Source organism: Urocampus carinirostris, chromosome 1 (genome assembly GCF_059441175.1).
Source record: "Urocampus carinirostris isolate Australia breed hairy pipefish chromosome 1, RoL_Ucar_1.0, whole genome shotgun sequence".
In the NCBI taxonomy this organism is placed as follows: Eukaryota; Metazoa; Chordata; class Actinopteri; order Syngnathiformes; family Syngnathidae; genus Urocampus; species Urocampus carinirostris.
Genome location: NC_142349.1, coordinates 15,091,063 through 15,110,384, shown reverse-complemented (window position 1 = coordinate 15,110,384; position 19,322 = coordinate 15,091,063). Strand labels below are relative to the sequence as shown.

The window sequence follows — 19,322 nt, the reverse complement described above, 5'->3', positions numbered from 1 at the left end:
GTTATTCAGTGAAACATTTCTTCTCACTGTCTGTGAGCAGGACCACGTGATAACCGAAGCATGCTTCGGTTATCACAAAATATGTCCAATCGCATTTTTTTTATTGTCATGAAAACTAATACTTTTAGCTTATGCTTAACTAACTAATAGACGCTTGTGTATCACATTATGTAACAGAAGACACATCTCATTGAACAATGGAACCTATGATCATAAAAATAAAATTAAAAAAAGACAGCAACCTTGACCTTCCAATGTTCTTTGCCAGATTACAAAAGTTGGTGCAACATCAAGAAAATACATCCTTGCAGAAGATAAGCCTCAAAATAGAAGCACACCACTGTAATAATGCTTTCATCATGCAGGGGAGTCATTTAGCAAAAACAGAAGCATACTTCAGTATCTTGTGTTTGCCTTTTTAGTGCAACTACTAAGCATGTCAAAAGGCAAAAGAAAAAAGTGATATTTTGGTGTTGTAGGTGTGCTTTTATTTTGTAGGTTGCTTATTTAGAGGGATGTTGCCTGAAAAAATGAAAAAAAAAATGTCTTGAATCTTTGTTCCTAAATTACAGCAGCCCTGTAAAGTCACATGATTTTGCTTTTATTTATCTATTTTACCCCATAATGTAACGTGATATAAAAACATGGACACAATTCACATTTTCTGGATTGATTTTTTTAAAAATGTCTTTCAAAGAAAGTGTAGATTTTAAAAACTGCCACAACAAAGAGTTTGAATCAAATCTATACAAAAAAAACAGCGGCGTCTGCTTGCATATTACTATCGAATTAAATAGGGGAATACAAGAACTCAGATACTGTAGACATGAAAACCTTGTGAGGCTATCAGTTCGTAAACTAAACTGATTATATCGGGCACATGCGCATGCTTTCGAGCGATATGTAAATTTATTTTGGAAAACAGAAGTTTTATTTTGGAGGAAATCGGAAAATGTGCTTGCAATACTCCGTCGAGTTTAAAATCGCGAGAGAGATTGCAATCACAAACGTCAGATCTCCGCGAGAAACTAAAAGCTAAGAAAATGGTACCCAAACATGAAACTTTGATTTATGTAGCAATGTAAAAGTTAAAATGTCCTTGTAGAAGTCCACATTACCACATGGAAGCCAGGTTGTCACACTTTACGAGTACTGTAAAGGAAAAACCAAATAGCTTGGGGAGCTTATTTTTGGAAGTTTATTTCGTTATTGAGTGTGGGAAACAACCGAATTGATGTAAACCAAAACACAGTATTAGTTTTCTTGGATTGTTTTTGACTACCTTTATATTAGTCCTTGCAGTTTCTTTTACCAACTAGTGTTTTTTTATGTAAAAGAAAAAAAAAATCAGCCTACTTTTCGAAGGTGATTGTGTCACAAAAGAATAACCCCAAAATCCTTTTCAACACTGTAGCATCGCTAACAAGGCAACAGATTGTCCCAGATAGTTTTACCCATTCAGCCCATGACTTTATGGTCTTCTTTAATAAGAAGATTCAATGCATATGGGAAGAAATTTCTAAAGACAGTGTTAATACATCGCATATTAAAGGGCTGAAATCTATCGATGCACGACATGGTGGCTGTCCAGGGAATTTGCCCCGATTTAGTGATCTGTCACTCGATAATCTTAAACAGGTGGTAAATACGGCCAAACCTGAAATCCAAAATCAAGAGCCTTCAGCTAGTACAAAATGTTGCTGCAAGGCTTTTAACTAAGACAAGAAAGTCTGATCACATTACGCTGATTTTAGCTAACCTGCATTGGCTCCCTGTTAGCCTAAAATGTGATTTCAAGGTTCTCTTGGTATTATACAAAATCATAAATACATGGACTTGCTCCCTCATATGTTTAAGATTTGATTTCCCCCTATGTTCCGGTCCGAAGCCTTCGTTCTGAAAGCGCTGGTCTGCTGGTGATCCCAAGAGCCAAGAAGAAATCCGCAGGTTCGAGAGCGTTCGCCAATCGGGCCCCGGTGCTGTCAAATGCTCTTCCCCCTGAGATCCGATCTGCAACCTCAGTGGAATTGTTTAAATCGAAGCTTAAAACACACTTCTACTCTATCGCATATGAATAACCTATAATTTTTGTTGACAATATCTCTGTATTATTTGTAATTGCAACATCCATTGCAGCCTGAACATCCTGAAAGGGGGATTACCACATGTGCGGTACTTTCTCAAGGTTTCTTCACTTTCTTCATGTTGAGGTTTTTGAGTTTTTCCTTGCCCTCATGTTGGTTTCAGATCAGGGGATGGTGTCACAATAGACTGTAGTTTGCAATAGTCTTTGATCTGTGCAGCTCTTTGAGACTCTTTGTGATTAAGGGCTATACAAATAAAAATGACTTGACTTTAATTTACTGCCTTAAAGGGAGTGTGTAATAGTTAACCACCAGATGTCACTTGGGTCGTATGGGCACCATTTCCCGTGGTGTGTCTTGGTCAAGTACAGCTTAGTGGTGCCCATCCCTCTCCACCTGGTCTCGATAGTTTGTGAATTTTGGTAAATTATTCATATCAATATTTTTTTTAACGATTAAAACATTTTATTACCATTATTGGAAATTTTTTCGATGACAAACGTTGTGTGGGTTGATGACACTTTTCTTATAGTCTTCTTTAAAAGAATAAAAAATCCTAGAATAAACTTGAGTTTGTTTAGAAGTGTATCCAGTGTTCACTTGTTGCCAAATCATGGACCATTGTAACCCCAGTTGCAGCCCCCTTTCTTTAGTGTTTTCGTTTTAATATGTGACACAGTTTTCAATTGAGGACAAGTGGCCATTTAAAATTAAGTCCTTTATTGGAACATATTCCAAAGCACTTGTTTCACCACAGAAAAAATAGCAATTTGTCTGTTTTTTTTTCCTTACAAAACAATCCTAAAACGCTTCCAAAATGCACCGAATAGCTTTTGCTGAAATGTACATTACAGAACTCATAGACCAGTCTCAGATTGATCTCATAATAAATAAGGTGGGGTAAAACTTTTTTTGTACATCATTTAAGCAATATATGAATATTTTCAATTAAAATCCCCACACCCAATTAAAGAAACGTATGTACTGTGCTCACAAAAAGATAAAAATCATCAAACACTGGATACAATAGAAAGGAATATGGGTAAATGTGGGTTGGTTCATAAAAACAAAAACAGGTAAAAGCAGATTAAAAAAAAAATACAGGACTATATGATTGGCATAGAGTACATTCAGTCTCTACTGTACAGGGAAACGAGCAACATAGCTAGAGACCAAAAGCAAAGAACCTGTAGAAACTATTGCGATGCTTACCATTCCCAATAGGATGTTTTAAAAAAAATGGTTGAGAAAGTTCAAAATTGTATTACAATTTGTCCACGCTGCTTAATTTGCAGCGAGGATGTGGTTTGTAGTGTTAAAGGGTACCTTGCTCTCATTAAGTAGAAAAAACAATCCCGACTGTTGGTGACGTGACATAATTGACACATGACGTTGAGCCAAATGAAAATAAAAGGTTCGAAGAAATAAAACATGAAGTCATCAATCCGCACAGCAACAGGATCCTTAATAAGTCATTCGCCCGGGTTCCAGTTCATGTCGGTTAGTGAGTGTTGTGCCCTCGTACATTCAGTGCAAGTGGTGTCAGGAAATACAAATATTTGGACTTCAGTTTTTGTCCTAATAAGTCTCTATTTGGACATCCATTTGATTTTTTCCCCCACAAGCCCTCCCCTTCCCCCCAAAACCAGTAGGCCCACTTACTTTTTACATTCCACGCTTTTTTCCCGTTGTAATAATAAACATCGGCAAGAATTTCAAAAAGCCTTAGTCGTATGTACAGCTGTTCAGGGACTCTAGGGAATTGTGTTTTAAGTTCACTGGAGCTGCGGTTCTCCATGGACTCTAAAGCGATAAAGGCAAGTGTAGTCGGGATGGCCCCAGTTCGACAGCACCCGCAACTCAATGATCTGGAAAGTCTTTTCTGTCGGCTCCTGGAATCAAAAAGGCCAAAGAGGGAGGATCAGTTAAACGTTTGCTCCATGTAGGATTAGTTTTTAAACAAATTCTTGTTTTCTTTCATCTTCATGAGTGATTATCAAAAATGGGCGTGATACATGCACTTATTAGATCACAGAAATCCGCGTGGTTTATGTCAACATGAGCGCATTTTTCACCACTTGGGGTCGCCCTCCTCACGTTGTACAATTGTATTACTTTGTTCAGCATCACGAGCCTGCTGTGTCTAACGCAGCAGTTGTCCCTAACTAGATCTAGATTCTACAACTTTTTCATGGCCAGGTTAAAGCAGTTTTTAAGGACTTTCAAGGCCATTTTTTTTAATTTATTCAGTTCCATTAAAAGGAAAACTCTGGTGTGAATCATGTATTTTGTAGATCCACGAATATAACTGCAATATCTTTACATCTCGAGTAAATCGGGAATGTATTTGTGTTTCTGAACAAAAGGTTTTGGGTAAAATGACAGTAATTTGTAGCTCACATTTTAAGTTGAGGGAAGTTTTTCCCATTACAATTTACTATCGGGAAAGGTTACCTTGACTTTTTGCATGGCCCATAATAAAAGTCCATAATTAATATGTATTCTTGTACTAATACGAATTTCATAGTGCTCTATATTAGGGGTATAGCATGCACCTGTCTTCATAGGCGTGACCCAAAGCAGGCGATGAGACTTCATAGCACAATACCATACGAATTAATGCCAGCTGACGTCAGCTGCAATGGCAAAGTGAATTCTCAGAGAACTGTGTTGTTGTCATTTTAGGGTAGACTAGTTTTGAAACATGATCACAATTTCAAGCATTTACAAACACTTTACCAGAAATCCAAGCACTTTCCTATCCTCAAAAACACAACATTAATATTCAAGCGTTATCAAGGATTTCAAGCACCTGCATGAACCCTGCAAATTAGTCACAGTCACTCTGCGTGTTTTCTTTCAGTCAGTTGTGGCCATAAATTTGCCCCAATAAGTTTTTCACAATGAGCCAATATTCAACTATAGTTGTGTTGTCTACCTGTCAGATCCCAAATTGTCAAAAAACAAAGTATTCTCCTCAAGTCACATATTTGTACATTTTTTTTCACAGTATCCAAGCAATAAACCAAATGAATTTAAATTACCTTAACATGGAAGGTTTGCAATGATCCTCCACTTTCCTGGTATGTATAGTGACCAAGCAACTCCCCTTCTTCCTGATACTCATCATCCAGACCCTGTAAAATCACAACATTTAAGACAGAGTATGTCACAAAAGTGAGTACACCCCTCACATTCTTGCAGAGAGTTCTTATAGTGTTGAATAGAACAATACTGAAGGAACATCGCTTCGACACAATGAAAGGTAGTCAGTGTAGTGCTTATATAGCAGTGTAAATTTATCTTAACCCTCAAAAAATTCAAAATATGGCCATCAATAACTAAACCCCTTCGTAACAAAAGTGAGTACACCCCGAAAGTTTATGGAGTGTATGGTCTGAGTACTTTTAGGCGGACCCCCACCTCTTCAACACTGCAGCAATGCTGAGAGCACTCATGCCCCCATTTTTCTAGATAGCATTTGGATGTGACGCTGTGCACGTTCACTAAGCTTCTTTGGACATCCCACACCAGCCCTGTTGTGAGTGCATCTTGTTTGTTATGATGCTGGAGGATCTTGGCCACTGTACTGCATTTCAACTTCACGGTGTTGGCATTCAACTTGTAGCCTTGGGCAGCCTTATGTATTATATTTAAGTCCCCAGAGAGTTCCTTGCCATGGTACGTCATATTTGGAGTTTCAGGTGACCAATATGACAGTGCACATCAAATTGAACAAACTTGCTCCCTATTCATACTGAGACCACGTAAGAGTAACAAGTCACATGGTATTTTGGAGGGAAAATGACAAGCAGTGCTTAGTTTGGACATATAGTGGTGTACTGCCTTTGGAATGTACTCACTTTTGTAGCCAGGGGTTAAGTTATCAATTGCTACATTTTGAGTTTATTTTAAGGATATTTTTTTTGCTGTAAAACGTTTACACAGAATTATTTTCATTATGTCAAAGTGATGTTTCTTCAGGGTTTTTTCTATTAAAAATGATAATAAAATCCTTGCAGAAATGTAAGGGGTCTACTCACTTTAGAGACATACTGTATAATTTCTAACTTCTTTTTTTTTATTCCTATACTGGATAAGTTCATATTTCTTACAAAGACGGTGAAATCACACGGGGCACTGCTGATGTTCTTCTTGGGGGACAGCTCTTTGGGAATATGTTCCAAGCAAAAAGAGGTAGGCCGGATTTTCATGGAAAGCCGAATCACCAGGTAACCCTGCGAGCCTTTGAAGGCCCAGCAGCTACCTGGGTGCACGTCAGGCTGAGGTAGACCAGAGAATACTTGTTAAAATGTTGGCTTAATAAACAGCTTTGAGAATTCTAACATCGCCACATGCAACCCACCTGGATGACAACACGAGGAGACTGGGAGAAGTACCAGAGCGGGATGCCGAAGAGGCTTAAAAGGGCCGTCTTAGTCTCGTGAGTCTCTGAGCAGCGAGTGCTGAGAATGCTGCCACCTGAACACACAAATCCACTTTTCAAGTAAACATGTCACTGGTGGAGAAATGTGCTAGAACAGTTCACAAATTTCCCTTTAGGGATGTATACACACTAACACATTAAAAATGGGGTGTCCGTATCATAAAAAAATATTCTTATGGCTGGCGCCATCATCTGGCTAAAATTATCATTGCTGCCTGTCCAAGCTGCCTGTCTGCTGCGTACACGTACGTGTCCATCTTAGTCGTTTTATTTTAATTTTATGGGGGGTTTATGTTGGGCATTGGATTGTAGTTGGAACAGTTCTTTTCTTACTTTCACCATTTTCATCCTCAAGTAAATGATACCAGTCTACACCACCCCATTCCCCCAACTCTTTTTGCTCAGCCTAATGCGCTGAGTGGCTGTAACACCGATGATAAGAGTCAGATAAAAGCAGACAAGTGTGATGAGATAAAATAAATAAAGGCTCTTTAAACACAGTTAAGCAATTAACATACTTAATTAATAAATATTTAATTGTGAGCTTTTTAAGGGCACCTCAAACTATGCACCCCACCTTGCCCCGGCCGAGTCATTCCTAAGACTTAAAAAAAAGTGGTCGGCGGCGCCCTCTGTTGGCTGCGGCTGCATCGGCTCGCTACAACGGGTCAGGTGCAATCGACATTTCGTTCTGTGTACATTGTTACACAGAATGACAATACAAGGAAATTATTATTATTATTATTATTGTTAGAGTAAATCAGTTTTAAAATGCATTCTCTTGATAATCATTCTCAAGTCAGACTAATAGCCACGTGCTTCTTGCATTTTTCTTGTCATAAATGGACACGGAGTAATATTTGACCACTACATGTCGCTTTATTGTGTGGTGCTACGAACAAAAAACGGGTGCCACAAAGCACAAGAGAGAATACAAACTACGGAGAGTAAAATGTGACCGAAACTACACCGTTTTACTACTCAGAGGTTATAAATGATACATCATGTCCCCTTAAAAGTTACCTAAAAATGAGCTCAAACATGAAACTGGTTGTTAACAAAGCTGAAGGATGACAATCTGCCTACGAGAGAGTTTTTCCCCCCTTACCTCCAGACTCCAGGGCGTAATCCACAAGGCCAGTCCTGTCCTGAGAGTAGAGCTTCAAAGCATTCTGGACAATTATTTGGACATGCTGGAATTATAAAAATGGCGTTTAAAAATTTGAGCTAGCTTTTCATCTGTTTTCCAGCGTTGTCCTTTTTTCAAGGTTGCCGGATCATACCTCTTCCGACATGCCCTCAGCAGCAGTGGCACAGCGCACTGTGTTGGTCACCGTGCCCACAATGGCTGCGGCTTTGGACTCGGCCTCGCTGAGAGTCCGAGCCCTGTTGAGCTCCAGCTGCCGGGAAAGGTTGCTCAGCATGCTGTGCTCCAAAGCGGCCAGCGAAACCTGCAGCTGAGACACGCTCACGTAGCGCTGCGAAAGCCACGCCAGCAGCGACTCAGGCAACTCGCCCTCCGCTTCGCCCGTGTTGAAGAATAAAGCCTGCAACTCTTTACGTACTTGGGAGGAAACCTGAGCCAGGGATAAAAAAGACAGGGCACTGAAATAAAAATGCTGACAATGAATTTGCCTAAAACAAGAGCCCCACATAACTGACAAATTACTCGTTACATTTTTCTTCTAAACACTTTATAACATAAGACAAAGCTAAGGACTAACATAATATACTCAAGGAGCTGCATAACCAGGTAAAAGACAGAAAAAAAACATACAGGAGGTTACACAGCACAGGAAATCCTTCGCTGCCCTCTACTGCCAGCTTGCGATACCGCAACAGACTCGATAACATATTAAATAAACCCAATTCCCAAATCCAGCCACCGCCTTTTCGACCTGTTGCCCTGTGGTAGGCGCTACAAGCCCCTAAAAGAAGAACTAACGTACTCTGAAAGTTTCTTTTAAAGGTTCATTGCACTATTGTTCTGATGCACTACTTTTCACTGAACTATTATTGTGAAAGAAAATTGCACTTAACTGAGGCCGGTCTGCAAACACTACCTATTTCTGCCTATTTAGTCAGAAATTCTTTTATTTAATTTTTCTATTTAGAGTCTTTATTACGTGTTTATCCTGGACTATCGTGTCTAATCTCTTTAGACTGATCTAGACTATTCTATTCTATTATTTTTGGGCTGACCTCATATTGTTTCATGAGTTTGTCCATCCTAATGATTTTTTTTTATTATTATGAATCAGTGTTTGTTTATAGTTTTATCTCCTAAGTATTTTGCTGCCCTCTAGTGGCATCTATGAACAATTTTATATGGCAGGTCGATGTTTAAATACGTCGGTCATTTGAAGCATATTCTACATTTTATTCCGACGTATTGAAAACACCGTAATATTGTATTGCCCCGTAATACTATGCAGTCTAATTGAAGATGATCGGTGCACCTTACCTTTTCCTCCAGCGACTCCATTTGCCCGCACTTGCGCAAGTCCTCCCTGACCTTTTGTAAGCCCAGTTCGAGTCTTTGCACCTCAGCCTGCAGCGCATCATGCGCCTCCTGCTTCACCCCCATACTGCAGACGACAAGGCGACATCTTAGAACGCTCAATTGCCGAAAATGATTTTGTCATTATGTGAGAGATTCGGTCTTTGTGTGCGCTTTGACTTTGTATACCCAAGAGGAGGCGTGTCCGCTGCTGGAGCAACAACTACTTTCATTTGCTCTTTGTCGAGGTCATATTGCAGCTGCTTCTTTTGAACCCCCTGCAATACATGTAAATTGAGGTCAGTTATTGAAAAGAGTGTGATCACGAATCCCCTAATCGCCTAGGTCGTCGCGGCACCACTGAGGACGCCACTCTGGATAGCTTTTTCCACTGATGACGGTTCCTGGCCTGTTTTCAGATTTTTAGGTTTGGCGCCAGTCCTTTTCTAAATGTTGCCAGCCCAGTTCTTCCTATCCTCTTGCCCCCTTGGACTGCACCCAAGATATAAGGCTTATTTCTTCCACCCTGAGGATCTTGTGATGAGACCATGCCATTGCAGTCTTCGTCCGTGCATAGATAAACGCAGTTCTTCGTAGGGTCAAATGTACCCCTGATGGTGCTACGGATTGTTTCCTTTTTTCACATAGTCCATGTAGCTGATACGTAGAAGTTTCCTATTGCCTCACATGGCCTGGATTTTCTTTTCCAGTTTTGCTGTGAGATTCCAAGCAAGCGTAGAAGACGACAAAAGTAACCAGTGCTTGCATGATTCTGATATTTGATTTCACTGCTATGTTCTGGTCCTTCCAGATAGGTTTTAGACCGGCAGATCTCTTTTGCTTTAAAACATCCAGGCCATGATTTCTGGTTCGGACCCCTCGTCTGATATGAGAACTCAAAGATATTTAAATTTGTCAGGTTCAACCTCTTAGTGGTTGATGTCGAAGTTTGTGGTGATATCTTGGGGGTTATTGGTCATTATTTTTTTGTGTGCTGATTTCCATCCCATACTTGGTTGAAGCTTTTTCCAGGTGATTGACTAGATGTGTGATACAAAATATTCACAAATGAATGTGTTCAACTTTAACACTAGTAAACTCTAAGAATAAAAAAACAAAACAAAAAAAAATCAAGAAAAGTGTTTGTCTTTTTGTAGCTTGTGGCAGCACATCTTAATCTTTAACTAACTATTTAACTGGATGCCCCACTCTGTCGGCACTCAAGCCCTGGACTGAATTTTGTTAACAGGGGAGCTCCTAAATTTGGAGTTGCAAGTCTTTGTTCAGATGATCTATCATCTATTTGTTTGCAAGCCATTCATTCTGCAGGCCTGTATTTTAACCCTTTGACTCAAGCATACCTCAGTTTTGGCAGACAGGGTGCTAAGTAGGATCTCCAACTCTGCTATACGTGTCATTTGACTCCCTTCAAACGCTTTCAGCTCTTTGTCCCTCTGCAAGGAGTTTGAATGACATTATAAGTAACATAAAACTTAACACACAACTAACACTTGAAGCATTGTCTTATTTGACCTGCTCTCGGAGGGAATGGTCCTTTTCAAGCTCTCCTCTGAGCACCGCCAGCCTTTCCTCCAGCAAGGACGACACCCACAGTCCCAGGGTCTCCCTGTCGGTCTCGGTGTGAAGCTTCTCCCTCAGTGTCGTGTACAGGGCTATTACGTCTGTTTGATGCTGTTCCTGCTTCCGATCGCTCTGTTCTATTCGCTGCCACAACAGAGTGAGCTGGCGCTCCAGACGTTCGAGGCGCTCTAAGTCAGTACTGGAGGCCACGATTCGCTGCAGGGAATAACAAAGGTGTAAATATTGTAAATATGTAGGGCCGAATGTGCAAGTCATTCATTTCAATAATTTACATCATTATATATCAATGGCAATGATTGGGTTGAAAGGCGTTGACTCTAATATCCAACCTACCGGCGTCTGCGATACGGATGCCTCCGTCTGCCCCTGGGGAAACTCTACAGCAGGCGCAACAACTGGTGCAGAGACTGGCATCCAGTTTGCCATGGAGGCAACAAGAGCGGAATGTCGCCATTCTGTGATGTTAATGGCTGGGAGATAACCGAGCCACAGAGCAGCCGATGGAGCCCACATCCACCAGGCTGGAAAAAAACCCAGTTTAACCTGCTGAGACTTACTGATTATGGAGGGATGTTGGAAGAATGGAAGAAAGCAAGGATACTGAACAATGGCATGCCTTTTTGTGAAGCTAAAACTGGGCAATTTCATAGAGTCACTAGACAAACACTGATCTAGAGAATGAAAACATTGGATTTGGGTGGTTTGAAGTGATAGCATCTATTAATAGTACAAAAGAAGATAATTACATTTTACAGGTGATGACTAATAAGCAAGCAGCAGTGTAGAAAACTCAAATAGGCTAGCCCGTCTCTTGCCAATCAAACGACTTGGAGAAAGAACACTGCAGCTACATGTTTTAATGTTATTCACCAATAATAATAAGAACGCCTTTTTTTCTGTGTAAAATGTATTGGTTAGAATCATTGTTATATTATTACAAATGCGTCATTAAACAGACTTCCACTTGCATACTGGTTTCAATTCTTAACAACTTACCTAAAAGGAGCAGGAAGGGCAGAAGAAGCAGAAGGAGCTTCCAAAGTTTAGGAAGGCATCTAAAGTAAAAAAAAATAAAGAAAATTAATCCATGTGATAATAACACACTGAAAATTTCATAACAGCTAATAAAAATGTATGAAATAAACAAAAAAATGCATTAGCGTGTTTACCTTGTCAGAAAGAAAACATTGAGTAGTGAGACAAGGGACACAAGGTGGTACCAGCCAGTGGCAAGAAACCAGAGTAGACCCCGGCATGCCTTTACTGTGATAATTTAAACAAAGGAAAGGTCTCAAATCTCAAAATAAGATCTAAAATGAGTCCATGTTGACAAGAGCACACGTGACCAACCTGGAGCTGCTACAATTGTCCACAGCAGTGTGAGCACTCGCTGCGTCAGCGTCCCAACGCCTGAGCCCAAAGCTTTTGCGCCGTTCACCACACGGTGACTGGACAGGAGGAGGCAGTGACCTGCAAATGGAAATGTAATGAGTCGTTGATTGTGCTCTAATCATCATCGTGACACAAGAGGAGCGCTGGTCAACCTGTGTAAGCCAGAAGGCTCCACAGCGCTCCCACCAGGTGCTGAGACCTGGACGCCCATGTACCGAGGACCGCGTGCGTCTCAGAGTACTGCTTCCCTTTACAGTCATCACCTGCGTGCGGCAAAATGACGGCAAGCAAAATCAAAGCACACGTTAAAAAGCATGCATGGGTATACACAATGTGGATGTTAGACATCAAGAGATTTGATTATACAAGGTTCGCACGCCTTTTTCATGCCCAGACTCAAGCACTTTTTAGGGATTTTCAAGCAAACCTTTTCAGTCCCATTATAAGTATCAGTCTGGTGTGAATCTTGTACTTTGAAAATCCACAAATATATCTGAGATTTACATATGCAATTTTTGATTTTTTGCATTTTTCAAGACAAATGATTTTTAGATCTTGAGAAAATTGTAAATATATTTGTAGATCTGAACAATACATGTGTAAATGTTTTTAGATATATCAGCCCCATGTACATGTTGGGTAAAAATGACGGGAATATGTAGCTTACATTTTCAGTTGCAGGAAAAAAAATTCCATGACATTCTACTGCTATGACATGCTACATTTATTTGAATGGGACACAATAAATGTCCATAATTGATAGGTAATCCTTACACTAATACACATTATTATTGAAGCATACTGTAGTCTATCGAGTCAGACTACCATGAAAAATTGCTACAATTTAAAGCATTTCACCTGAAAATCAACTACTTTTTAAACCTTGAAAACACAACATTAAAATTAAAGCATTTTCAAAGATGTCAAGCCTGTACGAACCCCTGCTATTAACTCGGCAAAAAAAAAAAGAAATAAAAGAAAAAAAGGTTAAATTAGAAAGCATAAAACAAGAGGGACTGGACGCATGCAGGGTGCACACTCAAATAGGACAACTTGCCACCGCACACAGAGCAGAGTGGAGACTGTTCTTTGCAATTAGATCTAAAAACAGTTTTGAGCTGACAATGTTCTGTAAAAAAAAATGTCAACAATTTGACCAGCAATAGGTTATGTCAAAATTTCTCAACTCGTTGTTACCTTTAGTTAATTAAATGCGTAGAAAATTAATTATTTTTTAAAATCAGAACTACTAAGCACAACATTTACCTCAATAAGTCCAGCCTGTCTACAGGTAATCAAACTAAGAATTGTGGGAAACCCAGAAACGGTATAAAAATCAATGTTTGGCTCTTGAGGTCCCAATATTTATTATAAAGATAATAGTTGAGATCATGGAGTTGCCGTTTGGTGGTGAACACCATTCAAGTTACGCAATGAAAAAACAACTCATCTATCACCCTTGATGAGTCAAGACATTGTTGACTAGTCAAAGCTGTTCACACAACCCCTGTAGAATGATCCCAACACAGGTCACACTAACCGTCAATCAACAGACAACAGGCAGTATGAGAGAGTGTGTGTGCACGCGCTTGTGCTTACATAGGGACCCATTGAGATTGAAATGTGATGCATCTTCTGTCCCAAGATCTTTGACATTCATGCTCCCACAATAACTCGAGTGAGCTGAAACAAACACAAAACGTGTCAATATATGAAAGATGCTGCAAAAACAAACAAAATAAAAAGACCAAAAATGTGTCTGAGAAATGAAATGTTAGGATGAAATCAAAGTATGTTTAGATTGAATGTAACCCTTTAAATCGGAGGTACTCACACTTTTAGAGAGAGAGAATATACCTTTATTGTCATTGTTACAAAATGGGTTAACATATTGTGACAACACTCGCAAGCTGCTGTACGTACTACTGTATATGAGGATTTACCCACCCCAAAATTGCAAACCCTTGATTATTTTCTAATACACACAACCCTGTTTTTACAATACCGGAACATTACTCTGTTGAGTAACTTGCACTGACATTATTTCCCACATTAACCTTGGGTGATTAGTGCTAGCGTAGTTTACCGTAAAGTAGAAATGCTGCTACTAAGCTTTGACAAGCAAGTGATTTGCTTATTGCCATCGCCTCCAAAGACGTGAACAATATAATGTGTCAGTCTGTTTTAGGTTTTAAAATGTAAGCATTGTTATCCAATTGTCGAAATATTAATTTTTTTTAGCTTCTATGCTGACGAAAATTGGTTCTTTATTGCACTTGAATGGTGACCTGAATGTCAAATTCAGTTGTCATTTAAGTGGCTGTCCTGTATACCAATCAAGTGACGGATTGAAAATGCTTATATTCTTTAACATCATGCAGTGATGAACAAGTAGTACTCCTGCGATCAACCCGTGGATGGTGATTGACGTAACGAGCACCAAGGCTTTACATGTGCCTCATGGGTGATAGCTTCCCTAATTATAGGAAACTCTTTTCAGAATATACTTACAATTGCCATATTTCAAAATAGGTTATAAAGTTGAAAAAAAATGTTTGTACCCAGTCTCCAGTTTTAACACAAGAATGGAGGAGCAGCAAAGGTCAAGAGGAAAGAGGGACATAGTCTATGGGGGGCCTCTGCCAATATCATTAACTTTTACCTTTTAGATTCTGAAGATAGGCACTGACATCCCTGAAACTGCTACTGGTGAAGGAACATGAACTGGCAAACCGAGGGAAGAACTCATGCATGCCAGACACACAATCTCAACCCCCCACTTATTTTGTACCTTTTTATTTTTCATTTAATTTTTCTTGATTTTGTGCCTTTTCAAAACACTGTTGATAGAGATGAAGTATCACGCTGCTACACATGCCTTTCACTTCTTCTGGTTGTATGACTACTTGAGTTATCTCGAGTCCAAAATATGTAAGAAAGGCCAAAGTTTTAAGGTATAAACTGAAGTGCACAAATCCACACACCACAAAGAGCCGATAATGCTTTGAGAAGTGATCACGTATCCGATAGAAATAAAAAACAAAAAATAAACATAAAACAAGAGATGTTACCTTGTACTTGAGTGTCTTTAGACATGCTACCCATCACCCTGCGCTTGAGCAACCAGACTTGAGTCAAACTGGTGGAAGTCCTTTGCCTCAGGGAGTCCGCACATGATGCTATCACACCTGCTGGGAGCAAACAACCCCAAATACAACACACAGCAGCATTACCACAAAAATGAACAGCATTGTAAAAACATTCTTTTAGAGGTACCAATTACAATTGATTTAATGGAACTTCACTGTAGGTTGAATTTCTAGTTTTTAATTGGCCACAAAGACTTCAATGATGTTTGAATTTTCGATTCTACAAAGCTTGATATTTTCAAGTTTACTATAAGAAAACAGGCAGTACTGAAAAAAGAACCGATGGCAAACGAAGCAGAGTCTACCTCTTGCTTGCGGGCTGCTCCGGACTTGTGTGTGCAGATACAGCACGCTGCTGTAGAGTATTGCGAAGATGGACCCGAAAGGAGACATGACTTTTTTTCCCAGGTGCAGACATGCATTTGACACTGATGTAAGCAGACCTTGGGGGGGGAAAGAATACACACGCATATTAACAATCCTGTGATATAATTTGCAACAAACGTATGAATTTTTAAATTCCTGCACCTGTCTTAGTCTTTCGACTGCGGTCTCTTGTGTATATTGTTGTGAACGGCGACGGTGAATAAGCTCCTGAATCTGTGAAGGACTCTGCGGCGTGCAACATTGGTGCCGGGGTTTCTTGCGATGAGCGTGTGAGAAGGGAGTCATTCATTTGAGAATGGAAGGAGCAGTCTTTACAGACGTAACCGTTGGCGAGCGTTGTGTGCGACTTGGAAGCACTGATGTTGCCGTTAATGTTGGATGAGTTGTTTTCGGAGTCACCCGACCTACCTGAGGACAGAGATGCAAAGAATTTAAATGACCACAGTATAAGTGCATTTTCATGTAGCGCTTTGTCTTCCTAATGACTGTGAGGAAATAGGTTTCATTTGGCAGTTATTTTTTTAGCAAGGTATCATCATTATGAGGGAAATTAAGGTGTAGTACTTTAATATTCTTTATACACTAGACCGAAATCGTTACATTACACTTGAGTGAAAAAAGATCTGGAGTGAATAGAGTTCCAAAAACTGTTAGGCTACCATTGCCTTTTTGAAGTACTTATTGTACCTCTGAATTAATTATTTTGTTAGTATACATGAAAAATAAAACTATTTATTCATTGTATCCATTTAAGAAATGAACGGTTTTATGATTAAAAAATAAATGTAAATAAATGTATCCATAAAAATATCTTAAGGGACACTAATATTTGACCACTTGATGTATTTTTGCTTATTACCAAGGCCAGTTTCATATTCGCCAACAATCTTAATGTCATGGGAAACTAGTCAGTGGTGAGGCAAAGCACCTATAAACACAGTTAAAGCCTCAAGTTATCCCTTAAGAGCAGAAGTGAAATTTAACGAATTAGAATCTAAATATGTAGTGAGCACTGCAAATACAAGCGTTCTGACCACACATGGCACGGCGTGACGACGGCAATTTTGTTACAGCAAGAAAAAGCTATGTGGTCATGTGCAGAAGCACCATGAGAAGGAAATTAAGTGAAACTGATCTGTTTGATAAATATTTTAGAAGTATAAACAACTTCTACATTTCAGTGCGTTATATGTACTGTTATGGGTCTTTGAAGGGTAAATCCACACACATTTTCTGTGTCTGTTCAATTTCAATACCACAAAGCCTATTTTTAGGGCATATTTTTTACATGTTTAAATAAAAGAATAAAAATATGGCAAGCTTATCTGCAACCATTTTCTTAACTGACCCCATACACCGTCAATAGTTGTGGAGGTTGTGGTGGTTGAGATGGTGCGCTGTCGAAGGTGAGCCTCATCCAAGGCGACGGTGTGCAGTCTGCCATCAAATACATTGCTTTCGTCTACCCTTGTGCTGCTGGTAATTGGCGTGCTGACGGCGGAGAAGCTGAAGTCTTGCTTCGGAGTTCCAGCCTGGCTCAGGGACAAAGACCTGCTATTGGAACTCAACTGCAGCTTTCTGCTTCGCAACGTCCTGGTGAAAAAAAACAACGGAAACCCACATGGATTGTTATTCTATGCAGTGACAACATTTTAGAGTGGTACCTCTTCATATGAGCTTAATTGGTTCATGGATAGGGCTGGTAGCTTGAAATAATCGTGTCATGAGCGAATTTTCCAAATATGTTGCCATAACCAAAGTTTGGGCGTCGTGTAGAGGAAGGGGGCCACCGGTAGCAAGAAGAACTCACACCGGTCAACTTACACGCTTGACTGTATTTCATACGTTTTTTAATCATTATTTCAAATAGTGTACACCATAAAACAATTTTTGCCCACTTCTGCTTAAATCGGGTTTGTAATGGCCACTAGTACATTGCTAATATCTTCGCGGTATTCTACAATGTATGTCTTGCAGTGGGTATTCTCCTTAATAAAGGAGAATTCGCCATCATTCATAAGGTGAGCAATTAATACATCCAACAGCAGTTGTTTTCAGCCAATCAGAACGTGAGGCAGACGACAGCCCGTGGCTGCCGATTTAGGTTGGCCATCTTTGCGTCACAAACATTGCACAGGTAATCTACTCGCTTGTACAGATTTTTGTATCAAAATGATTCGGCTATGTATCTGGGGCACTGGAAATGTGGATCAGAGGTACTCAGAATGATTGGTGTGGGTGGGGTTTGTCCCTTTTCCTTGGCCAAAAACTAATATGGAGAAATGTTTCACATGGATAAAGGCAAGCGGGCAGCTTCATGATCAACTCAACGAGCAGAGGATTAATGGGAACCGGAACCAATTTATTTGTTCTCCAGTAAGTTTTTTTTTTAAATTAAATTAAAGTTTACGCTACTGTTGTGTCGGTTAGCTGTCAGTGAGAAAAATAGTACAGTGAGCTTCCGGCCATCGACTTTGTCTGATGTGACATCGGTCACTTCATAGTCGGAGACTGGCGTACGCAGTGGATTCCAGTATTTAATGAGACTTTGGTTGCTCGGCAAAAGGCTATAGGCATACACAGCATGGTATACCACCATGAAATAGTAACCTGGACACACTTTTAAAATGTCTGAAATATGTTATTTTTTGTCATAAGTTATGAACTTATAAAGTTATCTGCAAAAAGAGCCTGAATTTTTTTGCTTCTTTTATTGGATTAAATGTGCCAAGAAATAAGAGTGAGGTGACCGATATAACTCATGAAGGTCTGTAAGAAGGGAAACCAGTAGTGTACATAACCTGCTTTACATTTGCATTTTGAGTGTGTCAGGGCTGACAAATCTATCTCTATCTCGGGGCCAACATTTTGCATCCACCCTTAAAAGGTTAGTGTTTTTGTCTTGATGCCATGACTATAATCATTGAGACCATTTTCTACTGACTTTTGAAAAATATTTCCATCTGGAGGAAACAATAAAGGTATTCTATCAGGAATATCGACTAAAGAGCCGCTCGCTGTTGTTTTTTCAGCCGCCACATTGCTTCGCTTGTGGTACATGGATATCCTAACTATGGTGGACCTGAATTAGCACTCGCTTTCAGATGTATGATTTGGCAGAGGTTGACAGGTATGAGATCAAGAGACTGTTGATGATGTGTAAGCACTTAGAATGTACGTACACACAAAAGAATTTACAGCACAATTTTTCCCTGTCATAGTTTGCGTATGCAAACTCGACTAGCTAATACTGGCAATGAGCAGTCACGAGCGGTCTCTAGCGGTAAGTCTTTAGGACCGTCAGTGAACCAGATATTTTTTTGTACAGTAAGCAAGATTTGTGTTGTTAATAAATCCTGTACAAAGAAATGTTTGTGTTTAGAGGTGCTCATTTAAAGAAGTAACACAATACTTAGCTCTAGCTTGACAAAATCCTTAAAATCTTAGGACACTCACTGTGACTCTTTTCTTGTAGAATAGCTTCTCTGTTTCTGTGTGTAGTCCACAAAGCTGTCATTGCCATTCTGACCACTGATGGCTTGCAGACGTAGGCTCCGTCGTGACATCCTGGGTGACTCGTACACGGGAGCAATATCGTGCTCCTTCTCAAATTCAAGCGCTGCTGTTGAGTAGCTGGAGCTGGGAAAACCATGGCGACAAAAACAGTGAAAACATTTTTTTAAATGTCGCAGAGAAGTGCACATCCACGACAATTTAGGACATACCGACTATTTCAGAGAAGTCTTTATTTTTACTGACTA

The 19,322-nt window shown here is 39.7% G+C and overlaps 1 protein-coding gene across 7 annotated transcripts in view; it reads right to left on the bottom strand.

The window, feature by feature from the left end:
- Positions 1-2,787: 2,787 nt before the first annotated feature.
- Positions 2,788-19,322, bottom strand: part of sun1b (Sad1 and UNC84 domain containing 1b) — a 34,223-nt gene continuing 17,688 nt past the window's right edge. For 6 of the 7 annotated variants that reach the window (XM_088328074.1, XM_088328058.1, XM_088328050.1 and 3 more), the window contains 21 exons: positions 19,018-19,200; positions 16,910-17,154; positions 15,703-15,969; positions 15,480-15,617; positions 15,097-15,216; positions 13,625-13,708; positions 12,178-12,288; positions 11,984-12,103; positions 11,803-11,896; positions 11,630-11,688; positions 10,967-11,154; positions 10,565-10,828; positions 10,393-10,485; positions 9,221-9,309; positions 8,996-9,119; positions 7,815-8,108; positions 7,640-7,724; positions 6,451-6,566; positions 6,200-6,367; positions 5,129-5,221; positions 2,788-3,976 (listed from right to left, as the gene is read on the bottom strand). In XM_088328074.1, the coding sequence (XP_088184200.1) occupies positions 3,860-3,976; positions 5,129-5,221; positions 6,200-6,367; positions 6,451-6,566; positions 7,640-7,724; positions 7,815-8,108; positions 8,996-9,119; positions 9,221-9,309; positions 10,393-10,485; positions 10,565-10,828; positions 10,967-11,154; positions 11,630-11,688; positions 11,803-11,896; positions 11,984-12,103; positions 12,178-12,288; positions 13,625-13,708; positions 15,097-15,216; positions 15,480-15,617; positions 15,703-15,969; positions 16,910-17,154; positions 19,018-19,127 (2,979 nt within the window). In that variant the 5' untranslated portion in view covers positions 19,128-19,200 and the 3' untranslated portion in view covers positions 2,788-3,859. The remainder of the gene's footprint in view (positions 3,977-5,128; positions 5,222-6,199; positions 6,368-6,450; positions 6,567-7,639; positions 7,725-7,814; positions 8,109-8,995; positions 9,120-9,220; positions 9,310-10,392; positions 10,486-10,564; positions 10,829-10,966; positions 11,155-11,629; positions 11,689-11,802; positions 11,897-11,983; positions 12,104-12,177; positions 12,289-13,624; positions 13,709-15,096; positions 15,217-15,479; positions 15,618-15,702; positions 15,970-16,909; positions 17,155-19,017; positions 19,201-19,322) is intronic. The other variant, XM_088328033.1, reaches the window with a different exon arrangement.